We start from the raw sequence: 24846 nt of genomic DNA on the forward strand, positions 1-24846 counted from the left end.
TCATCTGTCACCGTTTCACAGCCTAGTTTTTCGAGTATTTTATTAAGTATCTATATCCTCTTATTAAGTATTAAGTATCTTATTTCCTAAAGACTGTGCTAGGCTGGGCGTGTCCTGGAGTAGAGTAGCCTATCTGTTTTCCTTCGACACGTAGCCTAGACTATACATTATTGTAGCCCAATTTCATGATGCATAGAGTCATGCTGCCATATGGTCCCATCGTTTTGTTCTCTCTCTCTCTCTCTCTCTCTCTCTCACACACACACACACACACACACACACACACACACACACACACACACACACACACACACACACACACACACACACACACACACACACACAATAACAGCAGCCAGGTTGCAGCCATAGCAACGCCACCGGTGCTGTATCCTAAAGTGGTGTGAATGGAAAGCAGGGGGCTGTTGCTGCTTTGAACTCCACACTGTTTCCACCGCCGCCTCCCAGCCTCGCCCAGGTTCAAGGTGCGGGAGTGGCTCTCTGCTTGCCTGCCTGTGATGGACGAGGCGGAGGACAGCGAGGAAGAGTCCAAATTCCAGCAGCCTCGACCACCTCAAGGAGCCAGCTTGACCGCAAGCGAGGATGGGAACAGCGGAGGAATCAAGATGAAGAAATTTACGCCAGGAGGGGGAGCCGCGTCCATTGCGCGCAAGAACTCCAACAACAATGAGCTGTGGCTCCTGCAAGACGAGGAGTCCGCTCCTTTCACTCGCGCTGGCAGCACAGCCTCTGCTCTGTTATGCCAGAGAGATGCTGCTGGCGGCCGAGGCGGCTCAGACCACAGGAGTGGAGGGGACACAGTGTCAGAGGCAGCCGTACCCGGTGTGATAGGCGAGGGAGCCACCGGTATGATATGCAACAAAAACGGAGATTGCAGAAGGGACCCGACCAGTTCAGGGAGCCTCTCCTCACTCATCTATAGGCAGGAGAAGCAGACAGGTGGAATAGTTCCAGCGGAGGACGGAAAAGGGAAGGCTGCGAGCATGGACGGCTCCATCACCTCCGTGGGGTCCCTGACACAGGGGCAGGGGGCCGAGGTTCCCGGGGTCACCGCCGCGGCAGCAGCTGAGAAAAAGGACTCCAGAGTTTCCTTCTCCAATGCCCCTAACAGTAAAGACTCGGCCCCAGGACAGACTCCGAGCCAACAGTCCAGAAATTCTGTCACGTTTATAAAAGCTGAGGATGGCTCCCAGATCATGCCGGATGATGAGGACTCCAGAGACAATCGGACGTACATGCAGCGGCAGTTTAGTTCAATGCTTCAGCCTGGAGTTAACAAATTCTCCCTGCGTATGTTTGGCAGCCAAAAGGCAGTGGAAAAGGAACAAGAGCGCGTAAAATCGGCGGGTAATTGGATTATCCACCCATACAGCGACTTCAGGTATGGGTCAAATTGAGTTAGGTTAAACACTGCATACTCCCAGAGTGAGGCCTGCATGGAAGATGGATTAGCGTGTGATTTCTATTCGACTGTTTGGATTTATTAAAATGTTCCCGTGGACAGTCCCCGGGGTGAAAGTCTCACTGATACATTCCTGCTAAAGTACCAGTCCTTAAATCCATATCAGACAACTTAAAAAAATACAAAAACAAAACAGAATAACTTGGGAGAGGATAAATTAACACTTTAGTTTCATAATGGCCAAGATGATTATTGAGATTTTTTTCTCCTCCAGAGGCCACACAGTATTGCACAGTTTGCACATTCTTATGTTTTGAACGAAACAAGATAACTAATCTCATCTCAAGACTTAACAGCAAGAATAGGACCACAAATGTCCAACCTTTGTCCAATTAATTTTGGCAAGTAGTCTAATTTCTCAGTGAAGAATTTGGAGCAAAAGCAATAATCTGAATATTCTCAATATCAGTGCGTAAAAAGGCCAAAAAACAACAAAAAACAATTAGTTGCCACTTTTTACGCAGATCGTCTGTGACATTGAGAGAGAGATACAGAACGTCCAGGGTATAATATAGACCTTCTGTGTAGACCTATACAGTCTGTCTTAAAAAATATTTGGGTCGCTGGCCAGTTCAGCTATTCCCTTTGTTTATTTTGGCAACACATTGCAGCAAATGCACGATAACTTCTCGTGTGCTCACCGAGTCTGGCATTTTAAAAGCTTTATCTAAGTTATTCTAGTAAAGATGAACTTGAAAAAGTTGAGTAATTAAGTCGGAATGCGTCCAAACATCAGTTTCAGCACCAAGGACAGCTCATCCAATTGTCAAAAGTGTAAAATACAGGGAATCGCCCGAGGATAGGCTTCCTACACAAAAAAACAGTCGGGCTCTTAACTGCCGTAGACTCCGATTTTACCATCAAGATATAATTAAAGCTGCTGTAAATCAGTGGGTTTATGGAGAATGGTATCGGACAACAAATAAAGCTTAACTTGTGCGCAGCGATGGGACATTTTCACAAAGAGAAGAGTCATGACTCAGCGACACACCTATCAGTTCCTCCCTCTGCTCTACAGACTTCCTTTACCTCCAGCTGATTAGACGGCAACGCAACGTATTGATCAACTCAAAGTGTTCCCAGTAACATGACGACAGACACATAGATGCGGATCTCATTCTCATAATAAAATCCTGAAATTCCTAAGCTACAGGTAGTCTCTGTGGCAGTGATCGGCTATTGGGCAACGCGGGTTTTGGCGACAGATAAATGACATATCGATTAATAAATTTCATATTGGTGACTGGACTCCTCGAGGGCTACTATTTTGGGTGCCTGAGTGCTTTGTGCTTTGGTTTAGAATCAATTCAGCACCCAGCTTGTCTTTCATGGAACATCCTCGCCTCTCTTGTCCTTGGTTTCACCTTGCCATATAATCTGACTAGAGGAAGGTTCATTACACTTACTGGTGTTTCACAGTAGACCGGCCATTTGGTATTATTGTAGTTAGTGGTGGTGCTGTGTGTGTGTGTGTGTGTGTGTGTGTGTGTGTGCGTGTGTGCGTGTGTGTGCGTGTGTGCGTGCGTGTGAGTGAGAGAGACCCTCCCGAAAGTGCACCGCCTCATGAAACAGAGAGAGTAAGAGAAACCACTTGTCATAGATCAAGCAACGTCAGCATCTTTACTGGCAAGTGATGTGCATAGCAAATAGCAACACTGTGAGTACAATGAATCCAACATTTCCTCCTGTCTAGACTGCATTTTTTCAGTCTTGAGGCTCAATAATTTAGTTCATACTCATTTGAAACTATTGTCCAAAACAACTAACATGGCTTAAAACTAAGCCGTTTACTAGGGATGGGACAATATGCTTATTTCACTATACGATTCGATACGCGATATGGGGTTCACGATTCAATACGACCACAATACATGTAATAAATAAAAGTTCAATGACAACAGAGTATGACTGTGCAGAATTATATTTATATCTAAGCCACAGTTCTTTCTAGTGATGGAATTGTCTTGCTAGAATATAAACAATTTAAAAATGTCATTACAAAGTGCAAATAATATAATTTGGATGGAGAACTTGTGATGTGAAATTGTGATGGTCAAGCCGTCTCATTTGTGATTACAACAACAGAATAAAAAGTAGCTAATATCACGATTCATTTTTCTGCCCCATGAGACATATTGTCACATTTTTGTATTGCGATATATTGAATTTCGATATATATCGTCCCATCCCTACCGTTTACTGTAATACACTAGGTTGATTCCCCTCATACCATGGAGTGGGTCTGAGTGTGTGTGTGCTTCAGCCCGCCTGGTGTGTGTTTGTGAGCATTTGCATTTTGTGTGTGTGTGTGTGAGTGTATGTGTGAGCAGGTGCTACACCCATCTCTCTCCCTCTCTAACCATCCCGTCTTCCTCTCCCCACTGCTCCGCCCCCACCAGGTTCTACTGGGACTTCACCATGCTGATGTTCATGGTGGGCAACCTGATCATCATCCCCGTGGGCATCACCTTCTTCAAGGACGAGACCACCACGCCCTGGATCATCTTCAACGTGGTCTCCGACACCTTCTTCCTCATGGACCTGGTGCTCAACTTCAGGACGGGCATCGTGTTCGAGGACAACACCGAGATCATCCTGGACCCCAAGAAGATCAAGAAGAAGTACCTGAAGACCTGGTTCGTGGTGGACTTTGTCTCTTCCATACCTGTGGATTATATCTTCCTCATCGTGGAGAAAGGGATCGACTCGGAGGTGTACAAGACGGCCCGGGCGCTCCGCATCGTCCGCTTCACCAAGATCCTCAGTCTGCTGCGGCTGCTGCGGCTGTCCAGACTCATTCGTTACATCCACCAATGGGAGGAGGTAGGCTGGGGTTCTAGAACGTTTACGATCCAATCACAGGGGAAAGGATGAGGGTTTGGGCGTTACTTTGTTGACCGCTTAAGGAAGTGAGAGGTAGGTTTGATAATTATTAATGAACAAATCTAGTGAGTAGTTGAGTATAATCATCAAGACTAGAATATGAACTGTCTTTCAGAGGGAGCATGTGAACATGTGGGCCTAAAACACATTGATAAATATGAGAAAATCCATCCATTAGCGATACATTAGATTGTGTACTGTATGTGTTTTGGCAGTGCTAGTTGTTACACTGACCCTAGGCCATCAGCACAGCTCTCTCCATGTGTCTGTGTCCATACTTCATGAGCCAGGCCCTACTGCTAGCCTGTGGCTCTGAACATGTGTGTGTTGGTGTAGCTTCTTCATCGCAGCATCAGGCCAAGGCGTGCAAATGGTTGATCTGCTGCGACCAGGATGTGACTTGATGTTTACAGTTGTACACTTGTGTGTGTGTGTGTTGGAGAAGTCAATGATGTGTTAGAGATAGAGAGAGATGTGATATAAAGCAGGATTGGGTCCTGGGATGATCCAATTATTTCTGCCACAGAGCCTCCTGTTTCTGTGCCTCTAAACCAATGGCGTCTTTCTCCATTCTGTTACTCTGGGTGTGGTTAACCTGGTTTGTTTAGTCACACATAAAACAGATAAATGAAAAACAGTAAAACTAAAAGTAAACAAACAGTTTTCATATACTGTCTTTGCCTTTGCAGCAGAATATTCCTCACCTTTCGTCACCGTTTACTATTGTACCATGTAGCATGCTAAGTTACTAAATACAGCCTCACACAATATTCCTAAAGGAATGCACAGATTGTAAGGACGCCTTCACACAACAAAGCAGAGTCTGTTTATAATGAATCCCACTGATGAGCCCTTTGTGTCTAGCAGATGGATGTATCACCTTCTCTTGTTCATGTATATTCCTGCCGCAGATCAAAGCCAAGCTTTTTAATCGATCAGTGCCGTATTGATCATGGTTCATGTCTGAATATAGGTAAGATTGTAATCATTAAAGCTGCAATTCAGATATGATGAAAAAGCATTGCCCCACCACTCTGAATTGTATATGCTTATAAGAAAGAGGAACTTGGCTAGACTCTATTGCTGTGCTTTGATTCTCAGCCTTGACCAGTAACAAGATATTGGATTCCAGTGCAGCGGCTCAAGCAGGAAAAGTCATCATGACAATAATCCAATTTCCATATATAAAAACAATCCTCCTTGATGTAATTACTTGCCAGCTGCTGAACACAAAATTGAGTTTTTACCATGTTCTATTGCAATCAACTTCATTGTTTGTTATGGTTTATAACCCAGTCTATCGATGCAGTTAAATACACACGAAAAACAAATTTGTGTTTATCAACAGGGAAGTGAATAGGGATTTTCTCAGGAATGAACACAACCAGCAGGGACGCTAATTGTCACTTTTTCTCCCCACGAACGCTACCTTGTTCTCATTCCCGTAATTGTTTTATTGTAGCACTTCAATCACGGCTTCAAACAGTTGTAGATTGAAGCTGAGTGAGTGGATCCAGGAGCACAGGCGGCTCTGATTACGTTACACATCAGCAGATATGTACATCTATAGATCCATTATCACCCATCGTCTCCCCCAATGATACATAAACAATATCCCTTTAGAAGATAAGTCTTTTACATTCAGTCCTCTCAGCAGGCTCGCTATATGTGTGTGTGTGTCACTGAGTCCGTATTTGGCCCTTCACTGACCTAGCCACTGTGACTCAAATGTGTGTGTTCCTTTACTCCACTGAAAATAACAACTGCTTTCTTGATTACAGAGTGGTAATTTGAGCTCGATGAGACCCCTAATTACCGATTCAACCGTACACAACCGAGCGCTCCTTTGCTTCGACTCAGCTCTGCTCTGATCAGCTTAGTTCAGCTGAGCTCTGCTCTGCTCAACTCAGTTCAGATGCGGCTGGCTGTGTTCCCCTCTGCCCAGCTCAGCTCAGTTCAGCTTAACCCAGCTCGCTGCGACCGGGTCTCCTGAAAGATCATCTTGGTGCTAAGATGATTTCACTACTGTTCAGCTGAGCCACAGGCCAGCCAAGAGGAGGATATAGTGGACAACTATCGCTCAAAATTTATATAGAACTACAATATATTTGCCATCATTTGCCATCATCTTTGAAATTATTGCTGTGTTTGTGTGTGTGTGTGTGTGTGTGTGTGTGTGTGTGTGTTTGTGTGTGTACGTGTGAGTGCACCTATGTGTATGCCTGTGTGTATGCGTGTGTGTGTGTGTGTGTGTGTGGCTGACACACGGCAGTAGAGGGGATAAGCATTGTCAGGAATAACCAGAGCAATTTCCTGTATCAAGCCTCTGCACTTGCTGGTATGTCCAGAGGATGCCTTTTTCATGAGCTGGAGAGAGAGAGGGGGGTAATGTAGGTGTGTGTGTGTGTGTGTGTGTGTGTGTGTGTGTGTGTGTGTGTGTGTGTGTGTGAGATGGGGCAGGTTAACAGTCTAATCAGACAGAAAGAGTAGCAGACAGAAGGAAGACTATGGGCTAGGGATCATCATTTTCTCTTCTCATCTTCTGCATTAACATTTAATCAGGATCACTGATTTCCTCACCGTTTTCTCTTTGAATTGCCTGGCTCAAATATGACCATGTAGTGCAATAGAGGGAACTAGACAGCACTTTATCTGTGTTTTCCAGGCTGTGAGTTCTGGTCACGGCGACGTGCCTTGACCCAGATTGTGGTCTTACAGTGACACATGCCTAGGTGCTGCTGTGGTGTCAGGGGGAACATTAGTCCTGGAGGCTCATTAATCATGATGGGAGTGCTTCCTAATCACAGGGCAGGGCCTCGCAGCTTGTGTCCTCCGCTCCTCCCTTAAGTTTCCTGAGGCCGCCGGCTATCATAGGAGACGCTCAAAAATAGTAAAGGTACAGTGCAGTACTAGAGGGATTTTATAGACATGTAGAGCGAAGCAGTTCCTTTGGCATAAACTCTAAAGCTAAATTACATTTTTAAGTCAAAGCAGACAAGACGAAGGGGAGGGAGCAGCTATTAAAAAAAAATAAGCACAAGGATAAAGAATAAAGAAGCAACATGAGGCATAAGACAGATATTTAAGGAGGCATTGATCCACCAACTAAACAACTCAATGCTGAGGATACAGCAGGATGGAGATGTTCTTGATATGGGAGTTGGAGACGAGATGTTGGTTGTTGAGGGAGTGAAACCCTGACCTCCAGGGCATACGGTTCAATGCTAAATCGCTCTGAGCCCCCTGGCCTTAATGGAAAATGACAAACCACTGCATTCGATGTATAAATTACGAGTTAATGTCCTTAAAGAAATGTGCAAACACTGAAGCAAGGATTTGGGAGACAAATCATAGTTCAGCCAAACATAGACCAGAAGAAAAGCCCAGGAGCAATTTCAGCAAGAATCACATCCGTAAGAGAGTGGAGTAAAATGTGTGTGAGCGTGTGTGTTTGTATATGTGTGTACATGTGGATGTTACTGTGTAATAGCTGGCTTTCTCCTTGCACTTAAAATCCACTGTAACAGACGTTTTCACCCTGGAGGTTTGCATGAGGTCTTCTGAGGTGATGGGATGAGTCACTGTCCCGTCCTGCCTGTTCCCAAACTGTAGATACACAATGGAAGCTGCTCCTCCATTTCTTCACACACACGGATATACACAAACACAGATACAAAGATTCATGACAAGGCTTGGTGAATACACACACACACACACACACACACACACACACACACACACACACACACACACACACACACACACACACACCACGCCACACACACGCACAATGTCTGGCCTAATTCACACGTAGGACAATTCTCCTGTCTCAGGTGAGGAATGAGCCTTTGTTTATGATATAGGAAAGCATCAAATTGGCTCACCAAAGCCAGGCTTTTCAGATACTTAAATACACACAAACAATTCACACACACACACACACACACACACACACACGCATGCATGCACGCAGACATACACACAGTGTCTGGCCTAGTTCCGTTGTAGGACAATTGTCTTGTCTCAGGTGGGGAATAAGCCTTTGCTTATGTTTTAGGGAAGCATCAATTTGGCCCACCAGAGCAGGGCTTTCAGATACCTACACGTCTGACACTGTGCACACCCACACACACACACACACACGCGCACTTACACGCGTGCACACATACACACACACACACACACACACACATAGAGTCATAACAAGGCCTGGCGAGTGGCCAGGAAAGCCACAGTGAGGCTGTTTACAAGGCCGTGACCACAACACCAGCGCTACACAAATGAGCTTTCTCACCTGAAGGGAGCGAGAGGCCTCAAGGTGCTGATCCAGTTCACAGTCAGAGGGCAAAGCCAAACCTTCATCAGCACTTGATGAGGTTTTAATTTGAATATAGAACACAGACTCTGTGCTCTTTTATTTTCTCGACACATGTGTAAGCTCAGCCTGTCAGAATACTCTAATAGTTGGCAAGTTTGAGGAGAAACAACATACGCCACATCTTGCAAAAAAACATAAATCCCCAGTTTGTCATTGATTAGAGACATCATCAAACCTTGTTTTATGACACAGCAATAAATATGTACCATGTGTATTGCAGCCTCTTTAAAATGCATGCTTGTCAATGAGAAAGTCAACAAGTTTTTCTCCTTTACTGAAATGGAGAAATAGATATCCATACCAGCAACTATTCTGCCCCAGGCTGTTGTTTTAAATAAGAATTAGTTGTTTGTCAAACTATCTGGTTAGATAACAATAAATGATAATAATTACGTTAGGTTTCTGATGGATACTGATTTAAATTATGTTGTCTGTTTGCACATTTGAATATCTGTAGGAGTTATGTTGTTATGTTCACAGATAATGTGGAGGTGAGGGATTTGTGTTTATGCATTTTAGAAGCTGGGGAGAGCGAGGAGAGTGGAGAGCGTTTTGTCTGTTTTTGGGATGATTAGGTTTCTGACATCTCCTCATCCATAAAGCACTTCTTACAACAATCTCCTTTTCAGTAATTAGCTATTAGTTCCAAAGGAGTTTAGCGTGTAAGTTCTAATTTGACTGATTAGATGTAATTTATAAAGACTTTCTGTTGCAAATATAACATGTGCTACATGTTTACTAGTTATTTCATCAATTCAAAAGGATGAGTCTGAACTGAAGAGTGTATCAGGATCTGTCTTGTCAACAAAATATGACAGTTCTATTGAAAAGACAATACAGTAGGCCATACAGTAAAACACACTGACTCTCCAGTTCTCCTCTCCACTGGGTGTAATATTATGCTGGCTGCACTGTTTGTCAAAAGACATGTTAACTAGTCATTAGAATAGACTGCAGATAGACTGTACATGAATAAACACCACTGACTCTTCCTTCACCTCACTCATCTCTCCCTCTCTTCACCTTTCCATCTCTCTCCCCTTCTTCCTCCCTCTCCATGTCTCTGCCCCTTCTCTCCTCTTCCTGACAGATCTTCCACATGACCTATGACCTGGCCAGTGCTGTGATGCGTATATTTAACCTGATTGGCATGATGCTGCTGCTGTGTCACTGGGACGGCTGTCTCCAGTTCCTGGTTCCCATGCTGCAGGACTTCCCCTCCGACTGCTGGGTCTCCCTCAACAAGATGGTGGTAAGCAAGATGCTCTGTGTGTGTGTGTGTGTGTCTGTATGTGTGTGTGTGTATGTGGGTGTGTGTGTTGTTTGGCATTTGAGCCAACAGGGTTAAGGTTAGTCTTAAGCCACATTAATGTGATTAATAAACATTCATGTGCAAAGGTAGGCAGAGCAATTACCACAAATCCAAAACATGCAACATATTTCCCATGGAGCTAAAAAGTGTGTTGTTCGCAGGCAGACACAGTCAAGATGGGAAAGCACTAGGATTTATTTAAAGTTGAGTCTACACACACACACACACACACACATAGGACCTGCTTCAATTAAGCCATCGCTAGACCCAGGAGACATGTCAGTGTAGAGAAAGCAGCAGTGAGGGAACGACGGTGATGAAAAGGGAGCGGTTCTCACTCTTCAGTTTCCAGTCAGCTCATACAGTGTGTCATGCAGCTTCTTCCTCAGCCATTCTCTTCTTTACTCTGCTCTTACTTGTTTCCTCTCTCAGATGTCCTTTCTTCCAGCTGGTAGGTGGCTGCAGGCCATCTGATGATAGACAAGACACCATTAGAGGAGGTTTTTCTCCAAAATGATTGCTGGCATGAAAGAATAACTCTCCAGAGAGCAAGAGGTGCAGTGCTCGCTTAGCATCAAAAATAATTACCTGTTTATTCATTACAAACGTGTTCATTTTGCTCCTGCCACCTTTATCAGAGCACCAGAGCATCACATTTTCAGCTAAAAAGTAGATCATTATTTTAATGCAGAGGGTCATGCCTCCTCCTCTCCACTGTGTTTTATATTTAAAGCAGGACCTCTTCTCAAGTTGTTAGAGCATGAATCTCTTCTCCACATGAGAGTAAAACTCAGCATGGAATATACTGGAACTTCTGTGCTATCTCGGGAGCTTTATTCACAAATCAGTAACATTTTTGGAAATGTAATCATATACATTTTACAAATGTTGAAATAGGAACAATGGGTAACATTTTTTCCAAAATGGATATACAGTATATAATTTTGGAATGAAACCCTTCCTTTATGTCTGTAGACTTGTCATTTTGGCCAGAGATAACAGACTGGAGGCTGGTGAGTGACAGGGCTGGAGGCAGGGGGGAGTCAGGGGACACGAGCTGTGAGACACGTCGGCCTGATGGGCCTGCAGCTCAACACCTGCCTTCTTACACACCCAATCTTCACCTCCATACATCACACACATACACACATGGACAAAATCTCTCTCTCTCTCTCTCTCTCTCTCTCTCTCTCTCGCTCTCTCTCGTATACTGATAGGTGTGGTGCTTCATGAGTAATGCCTGCTGTATGCCTATTAGTAGGAGGCCTGTTGAGTCCTAATGTTACTCTGGATCAACATTGTCATCAACAACATCATCTGCCCCATAACCCAACCTACTACCATCTACTTGGTTCATTCTATTACTTACAGCTGTAGTGGTTGGAGCTGTAAATGATTTTCACTGGATTGGAAGATATTTTTGAGTATTACTTGAAAGCAACTCAGCTTTGTTACTTCTAAGGAAGTTCAGCAGACTGGATAATTCCTTCTTTATGCTTTTTTCAGGCACAGACTTGAGCTGTTTGATGCTGCCTTGGCTGAGGAATTTTACATATGCTGAGAATGAGCATTCTAATTTTGGCACATAGATTTGTGACATTCAGACCTTGAGAGTACTCCTCTGAAAACACTGTGTACTAAGACACATGGGTGTGCGGGTATGTGTGTGTGTGTGTGTGTGTCAGGTCTTCAGGAACAGATGGATCTCACACCCAATGACCCTAGGGGACAGCACTGTTGCTTCTCTGTCTTTCCATCTCTCTTTAGTCTTTTCATCTCTGTCCATCTCTCTCTCTCTCTCTCTCTCTCTCTCTCTCTTTCACACACACACCCACACACACACACACACACACACACCCACACACACACACCCTCTCCAAGGTCCCAGGCTGAACAGGGTGGCCAGTGCTTTGTGCCAACTCTATATGTCACCAGTTCTGACTCAGACCCAGGAAACATTAGAGATGTCACACCACAGACTTTGACTCACTGGCTCTGTCTCAGACCCAAGGATGCTATTTAGGTAGCATTTCTAGGTAGAATGTCAAAATTTTCAGGTTATACTGTCTCATTCGGGAAGGACACATAGGAAACATCCTTTTAAAGTACCTTGTTTTGGAGGAAGCATACAGTTCCTTTATGAGAGTAGGACATCCCCACATCAACAAAAACAAATTCATTTTGAATTCATTTTTATGTGAAAATTGTCAGTAGGGATTAAATTACCTAATTTTACCAAAGTCAATTTGTTCTGGATTGCAGCTGATATGGCCTCTACTGGTCGGATGGAGCATCCTGCCGTAGTTTAGCTAGCTAGCAATAACATTAGCCTACTGCTGCAGGAGAAAGTCTTAGTTTGATGGTCGAATTCACTGGTTGCGCAGTATCCACTATATAAAAATGACATGGCTTATTTTTTACAGCCAACAAGTAGCCTACACAAGGCTAGCCAGCAACAAGGTTCCTTGTTAGGAAGGTTTCTAGTTAGGTATCAAGGAAGTAAGAAGCTACCATCCAAATGAGACAGAGCCACTGTCTCTTGACTGAGGAAGTGACAAAGTTTGGACGTTGCCTTTATTCCTTTCCTAGCACCAGCTTGTTTTTCATTGCAATTGCAAAACAGTTACATATCAACATCAAATCAACATATCATATTCAAGCAGCCCTTTGTGTTGATGTTGATATACAATCTTAGACAACAAAATATTTTTTCTCCCCTCTTTCCCTGCTTGCCTCCCTGCCTTCCTCCTCACAGTGTTTAGACAGGCTGTGTATGCAGTGTCCTCTTTGATGCCTCAAAGCGATGCATGTTGCATGCCTCTGTGCTGTTCTCTAAGCTGGGTGCCACGATGCCAGAGAGCAGCCAGGTGGGCGTGGCATGGTGTGCTGCTGCCGTCTCAGGGTAATCAAGGTTCTGCCGGCTGCTGCCTGCTTGACTGTCTGCCTGCACTGGACATCATGGCAAACCCCCACCCAACCCTGCCCCACCCCTCCCACCCCAACCCTCTACCTCCTTCTGCATTTTCCATGCTGCGCAGGCTATGGAGACTAGCGATAGCCAGATAGCCAGTGACACAGAAACAAGATATGCGGGAACACATGCGTGCGTGTGTGTGTGTGTGTGTGTCTGCACATTCGTGTGAGTGACTGAGTGACTGAGTGAGTGAGTGACTGAGCGAGTGAGTGAGTGAGTGACTGAGCGAGTGAGTGAGTGAGTGAGTGAGTGACTAAGTGATAGACATGTAAGTGATAGACGAAGTAGCCTCTGGCCAGCTTTTTTCCTTCCTGTACTGTACACAGCAGTAACTGTAGCGCTCCCCCAAAACAGTCAAAATCTGTGACTTGTCAATGATATGCACGCAGCAGACGGTGGTGTTTATTATAAGCCAGATTTACAGCAGACTCCTGCAGCACAGTGATCAGAAGAAATCAGATCATCATGGTCTGTTATGTAAGTGACACTCTGTTACGTGGATGGCAGGTGGTTTAGTCCCCTCTACCTCAGTCTGATTGGCTGCTAGATCAATAGCATTAGAATAAAGCCTTTCTCTCAACTTGTTTCTCACTCTCTCTCTCTGGCTCAATCTGTAGCCTGTGTTTCAGTACTTACTGGAGTAATGTCAATATGTTCTCAGGGCATCATCCTGCTACGAGACGTACCGCAGAAAAGGAATTGCTGTAACAACAATAATACACAAGTCCATGTGGCCGTATTACCTGCATGTGCATAGACACGCGCACACAGACGTAAGAAGAGGGATTGGAAGGACAGTGCTTCAGGAAATCCCTCCTGCTTTGAAAACTAATGAGGATATCCTCCATTTATTCAATTACAGAAGCTATCTAACTGGCAGACAGGCCTGTCAGGGTGCATAAGGATAATGGACAGTTACTGTGTCAGATGTGTATGTGTGAATGTGTGTGTGTGTGTGTGTGTGTGTGTGTGTGACAACTGCCCTTTATGGTCAAAAAGCTCCTTACAGTACCAATCATATACTATATATACAATAGTATACATATATGCCCCATGTTTTCCCATAAGACCCCAAACACAACAAAATATCACATTTTTTAAATTATTTTTTTTAGGGAAAAAAAGTGAAGAAAAACAGGAATGATGTTATACAGTGTTGGATACTCGGTGTGTTTTGGAACATAATGCAGTTACAAGTATGTGGTATGTAAATTATTGATCGAATCCTGGATTTATTCAGGTAGTCCCACAGAGATTTAGATCTCTTTTACAAGAGAGTACACAAGTACACAAACACATAGACAGACTGAGCCAACAACAACACTGTTTTGCCTATTTTTTGAAGATTTTTATGGCATGTTTGTTTATAAAAGAAAAAGAGGATGTCATGTGACAAAGGTCCCAGGACAGATTCATACCTAGGATGTTGTGGTTATGTGGTACATGCCTTAGCAAACGGAGTCACCAGGATGCTCTGGCATTTTGCTCATTAGTCTGTTATTAACAGGCATTCCAATTAAAGTATATTGGTACTTCAGTTACCAGAAAAATGTTTTGTTGTTATTGTCAGCATTCCTCCTGGGTACCTCAGCTGGGTAAAGCAATGGTTACTTGTATGTCAGTTACTGGAAAAATGGCTTGTTGTTATTGTCAGCGTTCCTCATTAATACCAGTGAGTGCTAGCTGCCCACCTAACCAACTTGCAACTTGTGGTAACCATTGGTTGTAAATAATGAATATTAATATTGAGCCCGTTGGCTATAAATAATGAATGCTAACATTGCTAACAAGGTCTTTTAGGGCAGTTTACATATTCAAATTCTAAATGTCAGTGTCATCTAAATGTCAATGTTTCCCTTTAAAGCAAACCAAGATCCCCATGTCGGTGTTAGGCTGTAAAAGAGGGACGGCAAATATCGCTGAACAAGAGGCCAAGGGCCATGTGAACTGCATACTTACTCATTTAGTGGAGTTGCAGTAGAGAAATAGACCACAACAAGGTTGAACAGGAGCCCAGAGGCACGGCAGCATGAGTACACACACAGTACACACACACACACACACACACACACACACACACACACACACACACGCACACAAAATTCAAATCCATAGTCAGACTTAAACAGCATGCAAACCCAGACGTGTGTGCTTCCATGCACGTACACACGCTAATCTATAATTATGCCATCATACATCATAGACGGCCCATACTCCCTGAGCGTTCCTCCCTAAATGGATTATTTACAATTAGCTATCATCCATGCTCCTCAGTGAGGAATGATGACAAATAAAATGAATGCAAGAACTAATTCCATTTGCTTCTTGGTTTTTTCTCTTTTGGATGTTGAACAACGGCAAACAAAGCCTCTGTTGAATTACTATATTCAACAGAGTACTAAATGAAAAGTGTAGTCTTCAGTGGTAAGAGACAGCTCTCCTCCGTATTACCCTTGCTGATAATCAGCTATTGTCTCAAACGTAACCACATGCTGAGTTGTGATAGGAATAGCACAACATTCTCTGGCTATAAGGATTTGCCTGTTTACATAGTCACACTTATGCACTTACATAGATACATATCCATTCTGCTTCAACTACAGTGTATTTGTAAACAATACATAATATGATATGATGATATTATAAACTATGCTATCCATTTGTTTCAACACTTGAGCCTGGAATACCAGTTCTGCCCATTCCAGTGTTGCGGTCGTATTCCCTATATGTGTGAATCAGAGCAGAACCAGGACTCACCTGCACAGCATGGGACTTGACAATGACATAAACATTATTGCTGCGGGGATTCGGGAGATTCGGGAAATGCGTGGGACTGATATCCCACGCATTTCCACTCCTCTGATCATAGTATGCTTTTTCATACCCCTGGGCACACACACACACACACACACACACACACACACACACACACACACACACACACACATACACACACTCACACTCACACAGCCACATAGACAGACATTGAACTATACCAGGGCAATGCATCTTCTACACATGGATGAGTTATACTGTCACGTCCTGTGTGGGCGCCAAGATGGTAAGAACTACTGGCAGGGCAGTACAGTCGATAGTGAAATATAATGCTGTTGTCCTATGGATGCCAGAAATGCATGTGACAGTGGTGGATATTTTATCATCCGCACTGGGGAGTTGTCCCATAGATCAGACAGACAGTCTTACACGCCCTTCATCATTTTATAGAGGATGTGGCCATGGCAGACACAGTATGTGGGTGGAGCTGCAATAGCATCAACTCCAGTGACAAAATGGAAGGATGGATGGATGGATGCATGGAGAGAGGAAGATACAGGGGAATTAAACTATTTTATTACGTCATTTTTATTACTGGCAATGATTTTATCTGTCTACCCAGCAACAGACCCTTTTTCAAAATTAAATTAAATTAAAATTTCAGATAGACCTGGCTGTTTTCAGTATTCTTAAAATGTTGCTCTGTGGTGAGAGGCAGAAACTTCCATAGCCCAGACACAGAATATTCATGCCCAAAATTCACTTGGAATTTGAGGCTGACAGTATTCTCTGGTGCTCTATCTTTCTATTGGAAGGCTGAGTATATAGGTATATGTGTGTGGTATGTGTGTGTGTGTGTGTGTGGGTGTGTGTGTGTGTGTGTAAGAGAGGGAGACAGAAACTGAGAGAGAAACGGAGACAGACACAGTTGAGTGTGAGGGGGGAAAGTGTGTGTATGTTTATTTCTGTCCTGCAGCTCTGGGTTACGGGCTCCTGCTCCTGCTGTTTATCTAGCAGCTATACGCTCTGTGGCCAGCATGCTGATGGACTGGACAGATTCAACTGTGGCTCTGTTGAAGGCCCGGGGCACTTGGGATGAGGCTGGGGCCCGAGGCTGGAGAGCTTGACTGTTCTGCCAGATAGTCAAGACTGAGGGGTTTGAGATGGCTTTGGAGTTGCTGGCGCTAAGCTGTAGAGGGAGTCATATTGTGGGAGCTATTGTTTGCTTTATTGGCTTAAAGGGCTTTGGCTGACAGTGAGACTGGGGCTGGAGTCATAGGGCTAAGACAAGGCTATTTGGCATAGGAATAACAATAAAGCAGGAGATATGAATATGATGCTTATAATCTTAAAGGCTGTGGGTACAGGCTGTTGCTTGGGGAGGGTCACGGGTTTTTCTGAGTCCCTCTGTCTATTTATCTAGGATTAGAAGGTCTAGTTTATCTCCCCAAACAACCCAAAACAACTGATATATCTGACAACCCAGAACAGATATGAAACTTGGGGCCAGGCCTGGGGCTGCAGCTGGTACTGAACACAGTCTGACACCACAGACTTTCTGATGGCTGTGTTCCCGTCTACCCTGCTGCTCGGGGCCAAGCCCCGACAAAATCTCATCTTCTCCCTGTGCAATTCCAAAAAAATCACCTCTCCGTCCCCTAATTTTCTCGCATCTCCTTTCCTTTGTCACATATGAAAAAAACAATCTGACGGCAGCTCCTTGCATCTTGCGTCCTTTTTCACCTTTCCCAAAACTTTGTGAATTTGAATCTCAAATGAAATGCAAATGGAGGCGGGCAAAATACAAAGCAGATAAGAATCCAACCAGACGCAGTCAATCAGTGATTGAGGAGACCACTTGGCCCAGAGAAGGACAGAGGGAGTTTGAGAAGACACACACACACGCACACACACATACACACGCACTCACACACACTCCGGACAGTGTGTGAAGCGCAGCTGTTTGAGGGGAGGATGAGAGGTTGAGCAGTGTATGTGGAGAGCTTTCTAATGAATCTAACATGGGAGAATTAGGGCTGACTGAGGGTGTGCACACCAATCAAAGGCAGACTGCAGCAGGCAGATGTAGAGGCTCCTCATTAACACTCACTTTTTCTCTTCTCCTTCTGCTCTGCCAAGACAAGGCTGGGCTACTAGGTGATGATGATTAGGCTCTCCACCAAACCTGCGACAATCACCAGACATGGAGACAGGCACTCCACCGGGAATGTCTCACTCTCCAGCCCTCTCATGCCTTTGTTCTCTCTCCCGCTCTTATACCCTCTTCTCTCACACTCTTATACTTTTTCCCCCTACAATATTCCTTAACAATCTACCAGAGGGAGAAGATAGGCTCAGGTCATCAGGTCAAAATCATTGTAGCATGAAAGTGTAAATGAAAGTGTGGGGCTATCATAGGTGAGCTGAAACAGAGCATTTCTCTTTCAGATGACTTATTTTGTCAAAGAAATCATACCTGGTCAAATCTCTGTCTGTATTTTCTCCTATATTTTACATCTTTATGTCCTTCCGTATATTTTGTTGTCCCAAACTAATTTTTCTCTCTTTTTTTCCCCACTCTCTGTCTTTCTCTTTCTCTGTCTCCCTCCATCTCTTGCTACAGAACGACTCCTGGAGTGAGCTGTACTCCTTTGCCCTCTTTAAGGCCATGAGCCACATGCTGTGCATTGGTTATGGGCGGCAAGCCCCAGAGAGCATGTCGGACATCTGGCTGACCATGCTCAGTATGATCGTGGGAGCCACCTGCTACGCCATGTTCATTGGCCACGCCACCGCCCTCATCCAGTCTCTGGACTCATCCAGACGGCAATACCAAGAAAAGGTAAGGCTATGGCTATTTATTTTTTTATGTCGTATCCAAGTCCACTTGGACTAGGACTATTCAAGCCCTCTATCACTGGAGCTGCTACCACTAGAGAAAGCTCTGACATGCTTAAGACTGAGATAGCAAATCAAACTAACGCCGATATCATGGGGCAGAAAAAAATATCTAGGTAAAAGGTAAAGTTTTTAGCCTGGTAAAATGTCATAGATACACTTGGAGCAATCTTGGAACCCATCGTCTATCGGTCGGACGACGATTAGACTCTGGGGGCGACGGCCAATATTTCGGGGTTTCCGGTGTAGCCAGCGGACATCCAGGCCAAGACTTCCTCTTCTGTGCGCCGGTCATTGTTTACAGTCCGATTAGCAACTTGAGACGCGAGAATGGAACGTTTCTCCACACAATACACAAACATCGATACTTTTTGTAGGTGTTTTAGGTCCAGACGACATTTCGGCTAATCTCTATAAACAGATATCTGCATATGAGCCGTCGTCTCTCAACTCCAACTCCATTCTCACGTATTGGCCGTCGGCCCCAGAGTCTAATCGTCGTCAGACCGATAGACGATGGGTTCCAAGATTGCACTTGGAGTGGTGTGACTAAATAATAATTTAAAAAAAAGGAAAAGCACAAGGTACACATTCACAATCAAACAATGTACTTTTTGATCATTGGAGAAACAAATCAAACATTTATTTTGTATTTTTCTTTGGCTGACATGATGTTGCCTGCATCGACTTTTGCATATTTGATAATTTCCACTGTCAATACACTGAAAAATGGTAAGAATTCATATTTTTTATAGGCATAAAGATAGTTAGCTATACCTTCCTACCCAGGCTGCTGCACTATGCACAGCATGGTCAGATGCCATAGGGAGACTCTGTATGGATTTAATCTACAGTACTTGCTGTCGACAATGGTGTTGATAAGGTTATCACATTTAATATGGACATTTGATTCCCACACTCTTTGATAGGAACACCATCTGCTCTATTAGTTCGATATTCATGATTGCAGCTCGCTGGGCCTTGGCTGGCTGTCGGCTCCGTACACCAGCAGATCAAAGCTTTTGGTGTCTGTCTGCAGGACAGGGAGGGGGAACACTCCTGCTTTATAAGGGCATGGTGTCACTGGCGCTCTGCGTCTTGTTAGCTTCCTTAGATCCTGGTGATGTGGAGGTGTCTTAAGCTATCTATCACAAACACACACACACACACGCACACACACCAGAGTAATTGGTCAAGCTTTGTTGTCTAATTGAAGCATCTGGCTAATGTTGAGAACAAAGGAGGATTGGGTTTTCGTCTCTCTTTCTATCACTGTCATCTTCTCTTTCTATATCTGTCATCTACTATTTTGGCTTCAACTCAAGGCTTTATTCTGTTTATTTTGTTCCTTGGCGCTTGTGGCTTGGTTGTGCATCATCTTGGAGAGATAATCATCTTGTTTATTTTCTAGGTCAGGATATCAGCGAGCAGTCATGAGGATGTTGAGTTTATACCACAAGTATCTCTCCTGTGGTAGAGGCTGTGGTGTTTAAAATGTAATGAATTGTATAATGAAGCGAGTGTATATGTCAAATTCATGAGCATGACACAATCAGCAGGGGGTGGCTGCATTATCAATGGATCTGGGGTACACCGTACAGTCATTGAGCAAATTGTATTCCCCAAATGACGGTGTATGGTGCACGCGCACACACACACACACAGACACACACACACACACACACAGTAATAAGCATACTGTAGCGAGACTGTGGAACACCCTGACCAAAGAACTTAGGCTCGCTAAATCTAGGTTTTTTAAATCACCTTTCAAAACCTGCTTTTATAGACTTGTTTTTATGTATTTTTTGTGTTGTGTTGTGTTGTTTACCATGTATTTTGTTTAATCTAATTTCATTTTACAAAGTTATGTATTTTTCTTTTGATCATGGTTGCTATTTTTACCTCTATTTATTTTATTCTTGTCTTTATGCCTTCCTGTAACGCACTTTGCGAACTCTGCTCTTAGTGCTATATAAAAGCTTCTTCTTATTCTTCACCTGATGTAATCTGCTGAAAGACTAACATCCCCCTACACCTACCACCTCCTGACTATGCCTTCATATCAAATCAACACATACTGTGTTAAGAAATCACCACATAGAAATATAATCAGTGGCCTTGTACGTTTTGTGCTGCACGTATCAGCTGAGCGTAGCTGTAGTCCGTCAGTGGCATGACATGTACAGCAATCAGTTCCTGCCCTCGGTCTCATGCTCCACTTCTTCCTTGATGTGAAACAGTGAAATAATGAACTAAGTGGCGAGGCCCTGCTAGGCCGGACTTAGACAGCTCATCCCACATCTGGTCCAGCTCTGGGCCTGCATGACTGTTTGCTCATCATTAAGCAATGACCTGAGCCGCGCTGTACTGTAGTCTGCAATAGCTCCCGCTGTCAGATAACAGTCTGGAGACGGAGCTATGGGTTGGAACTGTCCTCACTGACAAAAGAGATTCTTTGTTTAAGATAGTCTAAACGCTAGCGACAGCATGCGCTTGTATTGACATAACGCAGAGTAAACAATTAGCGTCCCGCTCGCCGCTGAGACAGAAATGTCATAATAGTTCCGGCACCAAGCATGTTCTCCTGTCTGCCTTCAAAGACCCCTGTAACCAAAGGGAGCTGTGGTTTGTAACTGTTTACTGTGTGTCCACAAGTTACACAAAGCATATTTTTATGCTTTATCAGTGTCTTGTTTAGGTGGTTTAGGCGTGTTTAGCAGATCCAGGCGCAGAGAATATGAAGAGAGACATGCACAGACAGCATGAGATAAGACGGGCAGATGCTAATGAGAAAGGCAATGGAGAAATGGAGTATCCCTCTCTTCTTTAGGAACAAATCCATGTGCAAACACACACACACACACACACACACAAATACACACATTGGGAAAAAGTGATGGAAATAGCACTTCAACATTCCTATCTGGTTGCCACCTCAAAAATGTTGCTCTAATTCACATTAAATCCAGGGAATATCACACGAAAGGCTGGTGGCTGTGGTTTGAAATGGGTAGTCTCACTTCAGTGGCTCACATTTATGAAGCAATAGCCCATATTATTTGCCTTTGTGTGCGTGTGTGTGTGTGTGTGTGTGTGTGTGTGCTCCACCAAGCACAGTACAGTAAAAGTGATGAGGCAGCGGCAGAGTGCTCCTCTATCGTCCCCTCTTTCACGTTGAGGTGACAGGTGCCCTCATCCCTTGTTCCTCTACAACACCCTTCCCTCCCTCCCTCCCCCCCTTCCTTCATCCGTCTGCCCTTGACTGCCGGGCAATACACCATCTGCCAACGGACACCGCACATGGACAGAGGGCATTAGCCATTATGTAACTGCACTCCTGCTCCTCCTCCCCATCACTTCCTCTCCCTCAAGAGCGATAGAGCAGAGTATCTGAATAGCAGTGAGAGGAGGGAGATGTGGCCCCCAGGGGCCTCCAGTGATCAGCGCTGATCCACTGGGCCTTGACACATCAAACAGAGGCTTCAGTAACTGTTCACTTTGTGACCTGGACAAGCTCTGATGCTTACCTGCAATGGATTTGATATCTTAAAACATTTAATCTATAATATATTTGAATTGAATTTGAAGAATATATTTATCTGACAATCAAAATTTTCCCACATTCAAATATATCCTAGAAGAATGGATTTTTTTTCCAAATCTAATGCCTCAGTGTTTGAAATGTACAGCAACCCTTTTACCCCTTTTGCACAATCCACATCTTAATTGTCTCAAAGCTTAAAAATAATCTGTCATCTGATGTCATCTGCTTCTCTTTATCTACATCTCCTCCTTTGTGATCAATATAGATTTAATAAGGGAACTCAATAAGGAATAATGGCTTTTACCTGGATTCACCTCCTCAGTGTACTTCATGAAAATAGTAAGTGTTCCTAATATGAGAAACATATTAATGAATCATGATGCAATCAAGATGCAAGTAAAATAAACATAATGCTCCATTACATCACACATTTTGTGACCTGGACACTGTGACCATAGTGACATTGTAGGAAATTGAAATAACTGGTTCTCAGAAATAATAACTTACTTTAAATAGAAGAAAGCTCAATCATAAAATACTATACATGCTAATAGGCCATTCTGTTTTTGCATATTTTTCTCTCCTTGCGTACCATCACTGATCCATACACTATATTTCATTGGTCATGCAGTGTGTGTATGTGTGTGTATGCATGTGTGCGTGTGTGTGTTTGTGTGTGCATGCATGTTTGTGTGTGTATGTGTGTTTATTTCAATGTGTCTGACTCCTCCACTCCTCAGTCAGTGAGCTAAAGGATACTGCTGAAGTCAACTTGGGTTTTACACACTCAGGACACCACACACACACACACACACACACACACACACACACACACACACACACACACACAGATATAAGACTTGTCACATCCTGAGCCCTGACGCTCAGTGACATGGCCCATTAATAGGAGGGCCAATTCAATTTCCCCCTCTCCCTCTGTGGCAGCTTACAGTGACAGCCATGCATCATGCTCGCATGCCACCAACTAGCGGCTTTATGTCCCATAAAAAACCCTCTGTGCTGCCTCTGCCCGGCGTTCACTAAGTCCACAGGCCGAGAGGAACAGATTGGATTTCAGAAATGTAATGCATTTGTTAGTTTTATATAAGTACTGCAGGGGGATCTAACCCCTGCCACAGAGTTTGAGTTTATAAGATGGATGCTGCCTTATACATACAATCTAAAGAGGATGATCTGTGTGGTATGATTTATGCATGTACACTATGTGAGTTCTGTAATGCCTTTGTGTGTGTGTGTGTGTGTGTGTGTGTGTGTGTGTGTGTAGCAGTGATCCGGTGTGAGTCAGAGCATTGACAGTTAGAGGTGACAGACACCCGTCATCTTCCCCTGTCACAATCACCTACAGCCCAGCTCTTTCTCAAATAGCAACAAGAATGACCTTTGGGTGACACAGCATGCATTATGGATTTCCAAACAGATTTCTTAGCATTTCCCTCTCAGGAGCACTCGTAGGATAATATTTGCTCTTGCCACATTTGCATATTCACACGTCTCATTTTAAACTCTACAGCTGAGTAGTTTATGTCCCTGAGTGAGCAGAATTTATTTTTTCCAACACGAGGGCATCTGAGTCTCACTCCCATCTCACTGACTTGAGTGACATGGTCACTAGTCTAAGCCTAATGCTGAGAAAATGAGAAAGTCAATAAAACTCAGCTCCTTCCACAACGCCTTTGACGGGAGTGGGAGTACGAGAGAGAGAGAGAGAGAGAGAGAGAGAGTGAGGGAGAGAGACGTCATTTCAGTTTAATTGAGACTGTCGCACAGTGAATCCTGAGGCAGGAAGCACTTAATAGGAGCTTCCCAGTTTATCCCCCGCTTGATTGAATGAACCGGACACTCTGTGACTCCGGCTGCATCTTTATTGTTACTGACACACTGCAAATGGCGAGGAATTTGTCAAGTTTAAGTGAGATGGCTTTTAGCCCGCCTTTGTTTTATTGTGATGGCGAGGAGTAGGCGCACTGTGGGAATCCCCTCTGATCGCCTAAACTAAATTGTCTTAACTAGGTTGAACGTTAGGGAAGCATCGTAGGAACTGTCGAGTAGAATGAGGATTATGTTGTTATCTCCGTCTCTGTTGGCAGGATTTGTTAGGGAAGGAAGACAACCTGTCTGGGTTTCATGGCGTTACCATGGCTTCTGATGCCAAAGCACAACCGTGACCCAATGCAATTAATTAAGATTGAATTAGATTAGGATTAAAATTGGTCTATGTAAGAAACAAAAGATCTAATTAAATGTTTATGCAGAAGTATTTTCCTTATGGAGTTAATTAAAGTTAATGATCTCGCTGTCTTCCAAGCTGATTTCATCTGGAAGTGTGGAGAGATAAGGTCATGCATGGGGCTGTGTAAAGTCCTACAGTATGTATGTGTTTGTAGTGTGTGTTTGTGCAGTAATGTTCATCACATTGGGAAGCAGTGCACTTCCAGACAACCATCTACAGTTTTTGGTCCGGGTATAACTGCCCCCCTCTCAGTTTGATAGGAGATGTGTGGCCACAGAGGGCTTTCCTGGCTCCAACTGCCCTCAAAGTCACTTGCCATTAAACAGCAGCAAATAGGGAAAGAAG

At 43.9% G+C, this 24846-nt stretch overlaps 1 protein-coding gene across 1 annotated transcript in view; it reads left to right on the plus strand.

Annotated features, from left to right (window-relative positions):
- Positions 1-518: 518 nt before the first annotated feature.
- The window catches only part of hcn2b (hyperpolarization activated cyclic nucleotide-gated potassium channel 2b), a 38256-nt gene continuing 13928 nt past the window's right edge, over positions 519-24846 (plus strand). Inside the window, exons 1-4 of the mRNA XM_071521523.1 lie at positions 519-1402; positions 3883-4306; positions 9835-9996; positions 18429-18647. Of these exons, the coding sequence (XP_071377624.1) occupies positions 519-1402; positions 3883-4306; positions 9835-9996; positions 18429-18647 (1689 nt within the window). The remainder of the gene's footprint in view (positions 1403-3882; positions 4307-9834; positions 9997-18428; positions 18648-24846) is intronic.

The sequence above is a fragment of the Centroberyx affinis genome, unplaced genomic scaffold (assembly GCF_046629955.1).
Source record: "Centroberyx affinis isolate AG114_WGS23_722 - 3 ecotype Tasmania unplaced genomic scaffold, CSIRO-AGI_Caff_v1 ptg000893l_1, whole genome shotgun sequence".
Classification (NCBI taxonomy): domain Eukaryota; kingdom Metazoa; phylum Chordata; class Actinopteri; order Beryciformes; family Berycidae; genus Centroberyx; species Centroberyx affinis.